Source organism: Mesocricetus auratus, unplaced genomic scaffold, assembly GCF_017639785.1.
Source record: "Mesocricetus auratus isolate SY011 unplaced genomic scaffold, BCM_Maur_2.0 Super-Scaffold_100001, whole genome shotgun sequence".
Lineage (NCBI taxonomy): Eukaryota > Metazoa > Chordata > Mammalia > Rodentia > Cricetidae > Mesocricetus > Mesocricetus auratus.
In genome coordinates this window covers 15,737,185-15,752,101 of record NW_024429187.1, presented here as the reverse complement: position 1 = coordinate 15,752,101, position 14,917 = coordinate 15,737,185, and the positions used below count along the sequence as shown (strand labels likewise).

Below are 14,917 nucleotides of genomic sequence, written 5' to 3'. Positions count from 1 at the left end.
CTGGTGGGCCGACCAGGCTCACTCCCAAGACTGAGCCCTCCACACACAGCAAACTCGATGGGGAGAGAAGTGGTAGAGTCTAATGGTAAGGTTAGGTGGGAAGGGAGCAGAATGAAGCTTTAGAGTATGTTGGTGAGACTGTCTTGGAGGGCAGAGCTCACGGAAGCAAGAATCCCACGGCTCTCTGATGTTCCCATCTCAGAGGAAAAGCTGACAACACAGCCTGGCTACACCCGTGTTTACAGTACGTGATGGGAAGACTCTGCAATCCCGGTGTACCTGAGCCGTTTCTCCTCAGTGGACTCGGCTCTCTTGTGCTGGGTGAGGAGTTTACCAAAGTGTCAGCGAGGAGAGAGGATTGTGGGTGGACACACCCACACAGCAGCTCAGGGGAACAAATGGTTGCTATCTGAATAGAGAGACTCATTATTCAGGATATAACAAATTCGTTGTCATTCTGTAGGCCATTTGACTAATTCCCAACTGTTTTCGTCAACTCACAATGGGCACAACTTTGAATTTTAAAGTTCTCCTTGAATGTTAAACCATGACAACAGTAGATAAGCAGATACAACAAGCAGGTCTCAGCCAGCTTCCTTCAAAAATGCCATTTGCGAAGAATATTACAAGAATGTGTATGGTTTATTATCTCATTACCTGCCAGTGTTGAGAATGATACAAACATGTTTGTTGAGGAAGGAGTGCTGTGGGGCTGGAGAGATGGCTGGGCAGTTCAGAGCACTTGCTGCTCCTGCAGAGGACCTGGGTTCAACTCTCAGCTCCCACACACTTGTAACTCCAGTTTTAGGAGATCTGTGGCTATCTTTTGGTAAATTCCATACCAATTTTACTACGTATCACTGGTATGACATGACCATAATCTGCTTAACTGTACATGAATCTATTTAGCTAATTTTTAAAAAGTGTATACTTTTTCCAATTTATTTAATATCTTAATATTTTTCTTATAACAGAGGTAAAACCACATCAGCGGCAAAGACAGTAGGCAATTAATTAATTATATAGTATATTTTATAATTATTAGTATAATTATATAGTCTCAGGCATTTTCAGTCTCACAAATATATGATACAATGTTTAGTGTAACTCTGTAATTAGTGAGTACACTCTCAATGGCCATGCACTCCACTAGCGGATTATTCACCAAATGAGGTGTGGCTTAGATCTGACCTGTCCCACAAAGGCTCCTATGTTAAAATCTTGGGTGTGAGCCGGGCGTTGGTGCTGCACACCTTTAATCCCAGCACCCAGGAGGTAGAAGCAGGCGGATCTCTGTGAGTTTGAGACCAGCCTGGTCTACAAGAGCTAGTTCCAGGACAGCCTATAAAGCCACAGACAAACCCTGTCTTGCAAAAAAGAACAAACAAACAACAACAACAAAAAAAAAACCTTGGTGTCAGATGATGAGATCTTCTGGAAAATAACTGCTCATAGTGGATCTAACCTCTCAGTATTTTGGGGAAGCAGGTGGGGGAAGTAGGTCCCTGGGGATATGTCTTTCTAAGACCCCCTCCTTTCCCTCAGCTCCTGGGAGGCCATAAATTGGACATCTCTGCTACACATGGTCCATCATGACACTCAGCTTTATCGCAGGTCCAAAGCAAGGGGTCAACAGACGGAGCGAAAATCTGCAAAACCATGAGCCAAAATCAACCCTTCCTCTAAGACGGTGTGTAGAGCCATTGTCTGTGACAGTGAAGATGGCTGACAAACGCAGAAAGCTATATGAGAGGCCTATGACCTACCTGTGTGTGGTTCTGGATGCCCAGGAGTAAAGCGTTCTTTCCCTGGGGTTTACAGGGTTAGCAGGACCTCCTGAACCTACCTTATACTCATCCACAATAATGCTCAGTGCCTCATGCCCGGCCTTCCTCATGTCTTCCAACTCTTGCTTATGCTTCTCCTGAAAGGGAAAAAAGGGGTTGAATCTACAATGCGTTCTTCAGGTTTGTTCCACAATAGTAATAAACCGATAATGTTTCCTTTTATACCCCGGTGGCAGGCGGAGCACTGAATCCGCGGGTGACGTCGAGAAGAAAATGATTTGTTGGCTCGTTTTGCTAGATAAAAGTTTATCTGGAGCTAGATAAAAGTTTATCTAGAGCATGGGCAAGCCGAGAGGTGGGGAGGCGTTTGTGAAGCAAAGGCGGACGGTTCTCTGTGCGTCTGAAGCCAGACAGGGCTACATAGGGAAAGACAGGCAAGTCAGGGCCAAACAGTGAGATTCTGTCTCAAAAATAAAAACATAAATGTAAGTGTCGGAGTATCACAATTAGTAACCTGTAACACCCATTCTTTAGTTCTTCATGGCCAGAAAGATTCCAGTGTTGAGTGCCACAGAGTCCAGGCTTCTGTATGGTTATCAGAACACAGGCATTCCCCATTCACAGAGTCCCTCAGCCCAACTCCCAAGTCACTGGGCCACCCTTTGTCTCAGAGGCAGAGGTGATGGGGATTTGGAGAATATCCACCGAACAGCGACATCTGTAAATGAGGAGCTGTGTAATCAACAGCATTGTTTCCATAAACGGCATAACACAGTTCACCTAAGGCTCGTTCCTCAATCCCCAAGCTGTGAGTTATCTTCCCTCCACACTCCTTTATGCTTTGCCAACTGCCAAGCCCACTGGAACTGGAATGAATCCCTTCTAATAAATGCACGCAGGCACACCCAGGGCACCCTCTGCCACACAGACGGTGCACAGCCATCCTTTGATTGACAGGTTGGTAAGGACTAAGAAATGAGGACACCGCGAGGGCCAATCAAACACGACATTCCACCCAATTCTCCCGAATTCTCTAGCAGGATTCTGTCTAGAGCTAGCCCACTGGAACCGGATTTGTTGGTGTCGTCTGACTGTGACGCTTTTCCGATGCAGGCCTCGCTCCGCTGGAGAGGGCAGAAGACAGCACATGCTCCTTCAGACGACACAGAAGGAAATGAGTCAGCGAGGGCTCGAAACGAGGGACAGTGAGGCTCAGCCCAAGGCTCTGAGGCGGCTGTCCTGTCGTGCTCCCGGGAAGCACCCAGGCTGGCCTCCTGTAAAGCAGCATGGAGAGCTCATACGTCTCGTGTCATGCACGATCAAACAACACCACTGGCATGATTCTCATTGGCTGTGAACAAGACATTCCTTCAGGGTCTTTGTTTTAGAGACGGGGTCCACCCTCCATAGCCTAGGTTAAGGCAGGACTTACCGCCTGGTCTCCCAGGCTGGTTTCAAACTGACGGGGTTCCTCCTTCTGCCTGGCAAGTGCTGGGACTCAGGCCTGAGCCTCCTTATGACAATGGCGTCGGGTCTGGCTGAGCCCAAAGGCTCCCTACTCCTTGCAGAGAATGTAGGCACCGGCTGTAAGGCAGCTGGCACTTTGGGTATCTTTATATACTTGGTGACAAGTTACAGCATGTGACAGAAAACCTGGGAACCTTTCCACGGGTCTCAGAACCTCATTTTTAGACAAATATTAAATGGAGAGAAATTACAGATTCAAGGATCAGTCTAGAAGTATCAGGCAGAGCTACAAAGAGAACTGAAGACCCTTTGCGAGGCTGTGGCAGCCCTTACGCTTGTGGCCTCAGTGAGACCGTCCCCTCGGCTTATGGTGGCACAGTGGCTGCCTCCACACACTGCCTGCACTCCATCTACAAGCTTCCAAGGGACTGCTCACCAAAAGGAGACTAAAGCAAACTCCTCCCAAACTTTAACAAATGAAAGATGGGGTGGGATAAAGAACCCCAAATCTCCTCACAGAGGCCCAGAAGGAAGCGGCTTGTTTTCCTACATGCTAATTTACAACGGTTTTCATTTAGATATAGCACAACCATCTAAACGAAACTGCAAGGAGTTAATAAGTCAAAAGATGAGGAACGAAAATGAGGACATCCACTCCTGTGGAATTCATTCTGTCTCCTTCTTAAGCACAGAGGCTCATCTGTCCACTTGCAGGCTTTACAGCGTGAACCCCCATGAGGAGCCTATGAAGAACCAAGCCTCCTGGGAAGCCAGTGGGCATCAGAGCAGCACCATTTGGGGGCACTAAATTCTTTAAAGGCAGGTCCTTGAGAAGAAATGCTTAGGGCTAATTCAAGCCCAGCAGAGGGGGTGGAATGAAATCTGAAGTGAGAAAAGGAGGAACAGAGGATGTAGTGGGAAATGGGAGGAAGGGATGAAGAGGGAGGAAAGGGGGATGAGAAGGAGAGACAGAAGGGAAGGCGTGAGCAGTCCTTGTAGGGAGAGATCTCACATACCCTAGGCACTGACCACGCCTGTCTGGGCATGGTCACACGTATGCTGGGGAAGGCAGAAGATAAAGGACAAGGAAGGAGGGGTCACTTTCTCTCTCGGGGCTCCGGTCAAGGTCGGAGACCATTAGAGCGCTGACCTCAATTCTCAGCTTCTCATGTAAATGCTTTCTCCCTAATAAAAGAACATACAGCATCCCTAGCCTGTGTATGGTAATCTTACTTGTTACCTCCCTCCTTGTGCAGGGATGATCCCTCACCTTCAGTCCTCCCACACCAGGGGATCGGAAGGAGGGTTGTGTTCAGCCAACTAACAGCAGAGCCAAGAATCCCCAGGCTCTCGTGGAGGTAAAGTGTCGGTTGTAGAAGTCTGAGACCCAAGTTCAAGCCCCGGGGCCCGTTACCACCTGTTTGTACTGGAGTGTTCCCACAGTCCCAGAGCTTGGGGCTTGCTAGACAATCAGTCCCAAGCTGGGGGGGGAGGGGTGATTTAGGAAGATGTCAGACATCAACCTCTGACCTACACACACATGTGCACACCACACGCAAAGAAAAAAAAACCTGCGTGCATTAACACACCTAAAACCATCATCCCGGTCATTCTGGATACAAACGTCTCTGTAAATGTTGTTTGGCTTCTACATACTCAGTAGATTAATCCCAGTGGCAAAAGCATACTCTCGACAGTTTCTCCAAATAGTGAGGCCTCTGGTCATTATAGAGTAGTTGAGCAAGAAAAATAATCACTTCTTCATGCTCTGGCCAATTGTCTGTATTTGGGTGTTTCTGCCCACAGTATTATGGCTTGGTTCCACTCACTCCAACATGGTAAAATCCCAGCTTTCATACTGTAGTGAATTGAAATGGCCCCACCCCCAAAGACACAGCTCAAGTCATCATTCTTGTATCTTCCGGTGTAGCGATACCTGGACGATGATCAGATGTGGCCATCTTGGAGTTAGTGCGAACCCCAAATCCAGCCGCTGGGACCCTTTCTAGGGGAAGGAAGGAACAGGGGACAGAGACACTGAGAGGCAGTGATGACAGAGTGGAGAGCAGTCAGTCACACCGCGGCAAGTCAACACAGAGCTGAATCCTTACAAGGGAGGCATCAACGAGACTGAATCCACAGGGCAGCTTTAGACGGACGGCAGGGGCGAGGCGTGGGAGAACGGCCAGGCGCAAAAGAGGCCTCCACCGCTCTTGGGAGCTCTGCGTTGTAATAGGGACATTTCCCTAAAGTGACAATGACAAAGTCTAAAGGAGCAGAGACCACCGTTGTGGGAAGGGCCTTGTTTTAAAGTGAAGATGGTTCAACAAGCAGAATAGTGGTGCAAACATGAATGCTGACAGCACTTCTGGGGAGGTCACAGAGGAAAGTGAAGAGCATTATCTTAAAAAATAATAGAGTGGCAGACACTTTACAGGAACTGTAATCTTCTACTACCAGGCAGAAAACTATTTATAAGCAATGTGTTTCCGTGTGTTTGTGTGTGTGTGTGTGTTTCCATATATATATGTATGTATGTTTGTATGTATGTATGCATGCATGCATGCACGCACATATACGTGGAATATATGTACTATATATACAATGCATGTATGTGAAGAAGTGTCTGAGCAAAGGCTTGACAGCACAGCAGCCTGGTTTCTCCTTGCTGTTATTAGTAAAATGCAAGAGGAAGAAGAAAAACTTACTAAACATAATACAAGAACTATATGCTTAGGGAAAACAATGGGTACAGGCAGTACCTTCGGCACTGTGCACAAAAGCAGCCAAATTAAGCAGCCTACTGTGCACTGTGCTCCTGGGTACAGAGAGCATAGGGAAGGAAGGCTGAAGGAGGAGGAGCACAGGTTCAAAGCCAACCTGGGTACAAGCCAGAGACTGTGGGTTCGATCCCTAGCACCACAATCAATCAATCAATCAATTGATCAATCAAAAAAGTAAAGAAAGAACCTGTCAACACTGTTTTCATCAAACTGTTACTACAGTTCAGCGATTACCTTGTTTAGGGCTTACAAAGCAGAGGTTCTGTGTTCAGGAACAGTGTCCAACAGACAAAGATGCAGGGCAATGGACATGCCATTCCCTCTCAGGACGGTTAAAACCTCTGGCTGCAAGGCACACCAGGGAAGGGCATGTGGTAACTTGTGTACTTAGGAGAAAGGAGGAACAGTGAATGTGTGTGTGTGTGTGTGTATACACACTTACACACGGTGTACTTACATATCATTAAAGACCATGGGGGGGGGTCACAGAAACGGTTCTCACGGGCAGAGTGCTGGGAGGAGGCAGGGACAGGCGCTATGGGAAGGAGGCTCCAAGGTACAGAGACTTTTGTACTCTGAACTATGGAAGCATTCTGAAGGCTGATGACTTTACAAATAATAAAATGAAACCGTCTAGCTTAGAAACCACACTTAATTCTCTAATGATAATGATGGTGACCTCAAGGCGGGGAATGAAGAGATGACTGTCTGAGGGACAGCTTCGTGGACCGTCAGTGTGGGGCCTGCCTGGCATGAAGGAAAAGGACATAAATGGGCAAGTGTGGGGTTAGTATGTGCCGAGGAGGAGAAGAGTGGGCAATTCATGGGCCAAAGGAAGACCTGAAGTCTACACCTCAGCATCGCTGTTCTGAGAGGGTAGCATGTGCTCATACAACAGAGCCAGAACCAGGCAAGTTCACACCAGTTTTCCTTATCACCTTCCTTTTGCGTCTGAAGAAAATTGGAAATTCATAAATCACAGGGATTTCATTAAGCTGTCTCAAAGTGAAGACTGCAAATTCTAATACAGTGTGACACTGAGTGAGAATATTACATACATTAAAGAATCTGTGCTTTCAAATGTGGGAAGAAAATACCCTTCAAAATGAGGAGAGTCTGAGCTATCAAGAAAATATCTTCTCCTCTGTCTATGCCCAGAGGTGGCATTTCTACTAGGAGGCATTTACTAGAGTTTAATCATGAAAAAGGGAAACAAAAGGGTTCAGTGAAGCTGCTGTCATTAAATATCAAAATTTCCTGTTTTATAAAATAGTCAAGAAATGATTAATAAATGGACTTTAAATTCTAAATTACACATTTTTCTGAAATATCTGCAACTTGTTAGACTACATTTTATACAAACACTACATTTTTAATATAACTGAAGTTTCAGCCCCTAAATTTCAAATTACAGCCCCTAAAATTTCAAATTTTGCTTTCTTTCCTTTTTAGGAAAATATCTATTGATTCCACATAAAATAACTACTTTAGATATGAAATTAGATTACCAGAAGAAACTATTTGTGACATAAAACATATATCCTATCTCACAAATGCAACATTTCTCCTCTCTCAACTATTCTAAGTAATTGGCAAATCAACGAAAGCATTAGCTCTCAGAAAACTCAGGTCAAGTTTTCTCAAGCTAACATTAGAGAAACACAGAAAGTTCAGGGCAGAAGCAGACAGCGTCTGCCTTGAAAGGACTGAAAGTCCTTGATGCACCAAAAAGGTCAGGTATCAGAGTGGTTTTATAAAACAGGATGCCTTTTTCATACATTGACACTGTTTGCAAAATCTTCCAACAAGCCAGTGGAATGTCTCAAAATTATGGAACCAGGGACACTGGAAAGATTAAAAAAAAAACCCGAATTTCATCCTCTGTGTATTTTATGAAAGATAAATCCACAGGTAAAAAAGCAGCAATGTGCAGGGCCCTTTTTCTCTGAGTTCATGTTTTTGCTCCCCACCTTCCCTATGGAGGGAGGGAGACAGCTTGCAGGATCTTTGGTTGCTTTGTGAAGATAAGTGTGCCTGGCTTGGCACCTTCCTAATCAGCTTGCTTCCCTCAGTCTCTTCTAATTACTCCCGACTCTGTCCGTGGGTCAGCTGTTTCAGTAGCACTAGAAAACTACCACATGGGGTCCCTGAGACCCTTTGTGAGTTTCTAAACTCAGGGCAATATCCAAACAGCCCGTGAGATGGTATTGTCCTCTTCTCTCATGGACACAGTGTAATTTCCCAGAAGTCCTGGGTCTCGTGATCTCACCAACAGTGTGGTTCGTAAGCACAGTGGCGTGTTGATCTAGCTGTGCTCCCAGGCTGCTGTGGCTGCCAGTACCATGTGCTTGTGCTCTCTGAAAACAGTGTTCCCTCAGGGTCTTCTCAGGATTCCTCTCCTAACTTCTCCCAACACAAACCTGGGACCATTGTTGACTTCAACCCCCCCAACACAAACATGGGACCATCAATGACTTCAAACCCCCAATACAAACATGGGACCATCAATGACTTCAAACCCCTTAACATATACCTGGGACCATCACTGACTTCAAAGCCCCCAACACAAACCTGGGACGACTTCAAACCCCCCAACACAAACCTGGGACCATCACTGACTTCAAACCCCCCAACACAAACATGGAACCACCAATGACTTCAAATCCCCCAACACAAACATGGGACCATCACTGACGTCAAACCCCCAACACAAACATGGGACCACCAATGACTTCAAACCCCCAACACAAACATGGGACCATCACTGACTTCAAACCCCCCAACACAAACCTGGGACCATCACTGACTTAAAAACCCTCCCATTCCAAGCTCAGTGTTCAATGTCTACTGCTCCAGCACTCCATCACCACCTACAAGCTCAGTGTTCAATCTCTACTGCTCCAGCACTCCATCACCACCTACAAGCTCAGTGTTCAATCTCTACTGCTACAGCACTCCATCACCACCTATAAGCTAGCAACTCCAAGGTCCTATTCGTCCTTGGCTTTCTTCATTGCACAATTAGCAGCTGAAAAGCTACAAATCTGTTTGTTCCCTGTTGGCACTCCTAAAATGAGGTTGCGTAAATGCAGGAGTTGGTGTCCTGGGCTCAGGGCTCGACCAAAGCCTTGTGATTAGCTCTCAGTACTTATTGTACATTTGGGGATTAATCTAAGAAATGTTCATAATAAAATAATGGCATTTAAATACCCATAACAAAATGGTTGATGAATATTTAAATTTCTAGAGAGACCAATGAAAGTTCAATATATAATTCTGAACAGCTGAAATTTGGTAAGGGTATAGGAGAATATACCTTTAATCCTAGTAGTCAGGAGACAGGGACAGGTAGGATACCTGTGAGTTCCAGGCCAGTCTGATCTACAGAGTGAGTTCCAGGTCAGCCAGGCTGCACAGAGAGAACCTGTTTCAAAAACAAAACTGCCCTACATTGCAGAGTCCAGGAAGACAGCTACTCAGTAAAAGGCCACCACCTAAGCACAAATACTTGTATGTTCATTAGTGCCCAGTGGTGGAGACAGATAATACACAGCCAGACAAATAAATGAGTTCTGAATCCAGTGAGGGACCCAGCCATAGGGAGCAAGTAGAGGATGACATCTGCTACCTATGTCTGTCCTAGACACACACACACACACACACAAGTTTTAAGCTAATGAATCTACTTTCTAAGTTCCAAACAAGTGTAATCTAAATGGGCTAATGGTAAGAGCAGGAGACAAGCAGTAAAAGGAGTCATGTGATCCGGCCTTTCATGAAGCCTGTGCAACATTATGTCTACACTTACAGCCTCTGACCCAGCAATAATAATTCTGACAATTCCACTGAAACTATCCTAAGTCAAAACATGACTTTTTTTTCCTCTTAAAGTGTTGTCGGTTTACCTTCATTGATGTGCAGGGGTACTTTGCCTACACGTATGTTTTGCACCATGTGTGTGCCCCCAAAAGCCAGAAGAGGGCTTAGAAGAATCCCTGTGGATCTGGAGTTATAGCCAGCTGTGAAGAACCACGTGGGTGCTGGGAATTGAACCTGAGTCCTCTACAAGGAACAACTGCTAACCACTAGAACATCTCAGGTTCCCAGCTGTGCTTTTCTGCGCAAACAAATGCAGACAGGCTCAGGGGTACAGTGCTATGAAGGTTTATTTCCTGCCAGGTTCCACCACACTTCTCAGCCCCAAATAAACACACACAGAAATGCTATATTAATTATGTTAACCAATGACCAGGGCTTCTCTCTCTCTCTCTCTCTCTCTCTCTCTCTCTCTCTCTCTCTCTCTCTCTCTCTCTCTCTCTCTCTTTTTTTTTTTTTTGGTTTTTTGAGACAGGGTTTTTCTGTATTGTTTGGAAGTTGTCCTGGCACTTGCTCTGTTGACCAGGCTGATCTCAAACTCACAGAGATCCATCAGCCTCTGCCTCCTGAGTGCTGGGATTAAAGGTTCTCACCAACGCCCGGCATGTCCAGGGCTTCTTATTGACAAGCTCTGTCTTAATTATTGACCCATTTCTAGCAACCTAACTATTTCCATGTGGTCTTATCTTACAGGAGAAGAGTCTGGACCTCTCACTCCTTTATGGTCTAATGGGGGAAGTCTTCTGTACATGTTTATCTTATTGGTTGTTGAATAAAGCACTGTTAGCCAATAGGGAAGCAAGATAGGTGGAACTAGGAGTCGAGGAGGATTCTGGGAAATGTAGTAAAGGGAAGTCATCATGTAGGATATGACAGGAGTAAGAGGTCCAGACCCTTTCTCCGGTAAGAGAAAACCACATAGAAATACCACATGGGTCAATAATTAAGTCAGAAATAGTCGATAAGAAACCATAGGAAACAACCAACAGCTTCATAATTAACATAGCATCCTGTGTGTTCATTTGGGACTGATGCGGCTCTGGAACCAGGCTGGCAGGAAGAGTGCTCGTAACAGAGGTCTACATGGCGACTCTCTGGTGGGCTCCCCTGCCTACCTTTCCCAGAATTCTCCTAGTCTCCTAGTCCCGCCTATCTTCTTGCTTCTATTGACTATAGGCCAAAGAGTGTTTATTCATCAACCAGTAAGAGAAACGCATATATAGAAAGACATCCCCCATCAGTACAGTGCCTGTGTAGCATGAACAAAGCACTGGGTTTGACACCCCCACCCCTGCCACCTAAGAAACTGGTCATGCTAGGACATGGCTCTAAAGCAGAAAAGAAAAACAATCCAGCTGTGCAAGCGCACAGAGATGATGGGGGTGTGTCCCCATGAGAGAACACTACCAAAGTGATGTCTGTCTGTTTGATAGGGCACATTGCCATGACAGAACACAACCAAGGTGATGTTTGTATGTTTGTTACACTTGATGAACAACAGATAACGAAGGCATGGATCAGACCACAGTGAAAATATTCCTCAAGGACAGCAGGCCAAGCGCAGTGCTGGTGTTTGGGGAAAATACTGACTCTTGGCATTAAGGACAAATCTCCAAGGGCTAACATTACCACAGAAATTATGCCACAAACTGAAAAAAAATAATACGAGTCACCACTGCAAATTGAGGACAACTGGCCTGGCACAGCTTCAACCAACTCTGAGTTCCAACTAATGGTGAACTGGAAAACGGCGTCACAGGCACATGGGTAAGCATGCCACAGACAAAACCCGGCCTTTCCTACAGAGAAAGCAATGGTTTGTGCATGTTTGTGACAAAGCAATGGTTGTGTGCATGTTTGTGACTACACAGTGTAGCGTGTGCGGTTGGTGTATGGATGGGAAACACCTTCAGTTAGCAGAGAGTGCTCAGACAAGACGGTTGTCAGGTTGTAGGTTGAGGGGGAAAAGAAAAGATTTTCCCACAAAGCACTGAGGCATGGCTCTCTGTCATCTCCCTTCGAACCCACAGGAGCTGGGAGACTCCAGGGTCAGCAAGAGGCCTGTCACGAGACCCCACAGAGCAAGATCAGCAGTTTTCTTTCCTACATCCATGCACACACGCACACGCGTGGTTTCTCCTCCAAACCCTCGTCTGCCTTTAGGAAGGAAGCTGCTGTGCACCCCAGAGCAGCAACACAAATCTGGACAAAGTTTTCCAAGCTTTGTAAAATGACATTAGAGCATTAGAGTCAGGCCTAAGCCACCCCCTGCCAAATGCCGGCCTGACTCTAATGCTCAAGTTGAATTGTTAAGACTTTCTAAGTTCCCTTTTAGAGATCATGCAACCACGATTACAGAAGTCGTCACCGTTTAGCCACTGCCAAAATCTCCAAAAAACGCACCATGGAAATCTGTTTGTCCCAATAGAGCTGAAGGAGAACTGTCTCTAAGGGCGTGTATCTCACCGGAAGCTGGTTTTTTGAGCACTGTACCTGTGGGATCCAGCCAATCACTAGTCAGCCAATCACTAGTCAGCCACTCTCTGCTCACAATGCACCAGGCTGGATTTCATCCTGAAGAACCCTGTTCTTTCGAATCAGGGACTTAGTGACTGGTGGCTGTCTGTTTCTTTTCCCCGTTTATCGCTAAGAAATTAAAGAGTCTATTTTTATCTCCCTGGGAGAGAAAAGCACAAGAGAAGGAATTACTTTTGTTCCTGCAAGCCACCTCTCACAGTAACTCAAATTTATTCTCTAGCGATAAGCCAATGACGATTAGTAAGAAAACAAAGGTATCTGACAAGACATCTATCTCTGCTGTACACGCTGGGTTTCCTTTCTCTGGCTCTCTAACAGGAAGCACCCAGTTACCACAGCAACGAGAGCAAGTGCACACGGGCTGTTGGCTGCGGCTCCCATCCCGGGCGGTCATCCCCAAGCTAAGGAAGATAACTGGAAAGGAGGGCTGCCTGCCTCATCCTGGAGCTCTGCCCCAGACTATTTGTAAATAAAATACAAAACGAACTTTAAGTTTACTAAAGGAAAAGTAGCATGTGGGTGGCATTTGGTCTAAGCGAGGGATGGCAGTGCCCCCTCCCCCTGCCCTCCTTTGCACAACCTGCTGTCCCTGGCGGTGAGGATGTTCTGTCAGAGGCACAGCCAAGCTTGGAGCTCCTGCTGGTCACCTGCCTGCTTACAGGTCACCAGCTTCTTACCTCTTCCTGCCCATCAAGCTGAAGCCCTGGGAGCCACTTCCAGGATGTCACTGGACTGAAGTGGACTGGATTCCTTACATCATTAGGGAAACCCAAAGACCAGAATCCCAGAAAAACATTTCTTAGGTTAAAAAAAGAAATCCTAACAACTACACACAATTAAGTGTTCTCCAGAATGTGCGTGCAGAGAGAGAGAGAATGTCCATCAACAGTGCTACCCTAAGAGAGGGAGCTGCCTGGCTTCCACAGAGCCCAAACACTAGGGAAAGAGGGGGAAGGAGTAAAGACTGACCCTTAAGGCAACTGAAGTCTCTGGAAAAAAAGGAACTATTTATCTCTAATTCCAAGAAAAAAAATGCCTGAAAATAACTGCTCTAAATAAACTCATTTTACCCTTGAAAACCACTCCTTCAAACTGTGCAAGGCCATCAAGCAAGAAAGAAAAATACACCCCACTCTAAATGTGCAAAAGAGGCTCTGCCTGCAAAAGCCTTGTCCACCATCAAGCGCACCACATAGACCTTGTTAAATGACACTCTTTAAGGTGTTCACACACATGCACACATGTATACATGCACAGAAACATGCACTCAAACACACATACACATAAATCACAAACATGCACACCACACACAAACATCACACACCATACACACACAATCAAATATACACACACCATACACACACACGCTACATACACATGCACACACACACTACACATAAACACACACTACTCACAAACATACATCGCACACATACATACACATATCCACATACATCACACACACTACAAACACAATCACAAACATGCACACACCATATACACACACATGCTACATACGCACATGCTACATATACACACACATACACTACACATGCCCCACTCACATACACACGTACCCACATACATCACACACACAAACCACACGTCCTCACAAACATATATACTTGCAAACATACAGACACATACATCACATACATAAACATACATCACACACACTCACATACAACACACTCACTCACACACATACCACAAATGCACACACTACACACACACACACACACACACACACACACAAGTTTGAGCTCCAAAACCCAACTGGGGATGGTGGTGGGGACAGCAGGCACAGCAAATTCAAGGCCAATGCAGGCCATGGCCATGTAGTAAGTACCAGGCCAGTCCAAGCTATAAAGTGAAATCAGTTCTTAAAAAATAAAAATAAAGCCTGGCGTTGGTGGAGCACACCTTTAATCCCAGCACTCGGGAGGCAGAGGCAGACAAATCTCTATGAATTAGGGACCAGCCTGGTCTACAGAGCGAGTTCCAGGACAGCCTCCAAAACAATACAGAGAAACCCTGTCTCAAAAAAAAACAAAAAACAAAAAATAATAATAAAATACATAAAAATAAAAATTACATATGTGAAAAAAAAACATAATAAGCCACTGGGTACTGCTGGAGGCTGTGAGAGTTACAGAAGGTGACAACTAGTGTTCAGGTGTCAACCCACCAGAATGATTCTCTGATGAGGTTAATCCTGCCCAGACAAGGCCTGTAGGACATTGGTACTGCAAACTCTTGCTCACATCTGCTAAGGCAGCTGGGTGTCTCCCCAATACATGCACTGTAGTGTGTGATCTCATGTGATGTGCATATGTAATCTCAGGATTACATCTCAACCCAATACCTACACTGTAGTTAGTGTGTGATCTCATGGGATGTGCGTATGTAATCTCATGATGGCATGCCAATCTTACGGGGAACATGTTATCTGTGGGTGGTCAGGAA

At 45.7% G+C, this 14,917-nt stretch overlaps 1 protein-coding gene across 4 annotated transcripts in view; it reads right to left on the bottom strand.

Moving 5' to 3' along the window:
• Positions 1–14,917, bottom strand: part of Ccdc91 (coiled-coil domain containing 91) — a 167,973-nt gene that overhangs the window by 76,752 nt on the left and 76,304 nt on the right. For all 4 annotated transcript variants that reach the window (XM_040743654.1, XM_040743655.1, XM_040743657.1 and 1 more), the window contains one exon: positions 1,847–1,924. In XM_040743654.1, the coding sequence (XP_040599588.1) occupies positions 1,847–1,924 (78 nt within the window). The remainder of the gene's footprint in view (positions 1–1,846; positions 1,925–14,917) is intronic.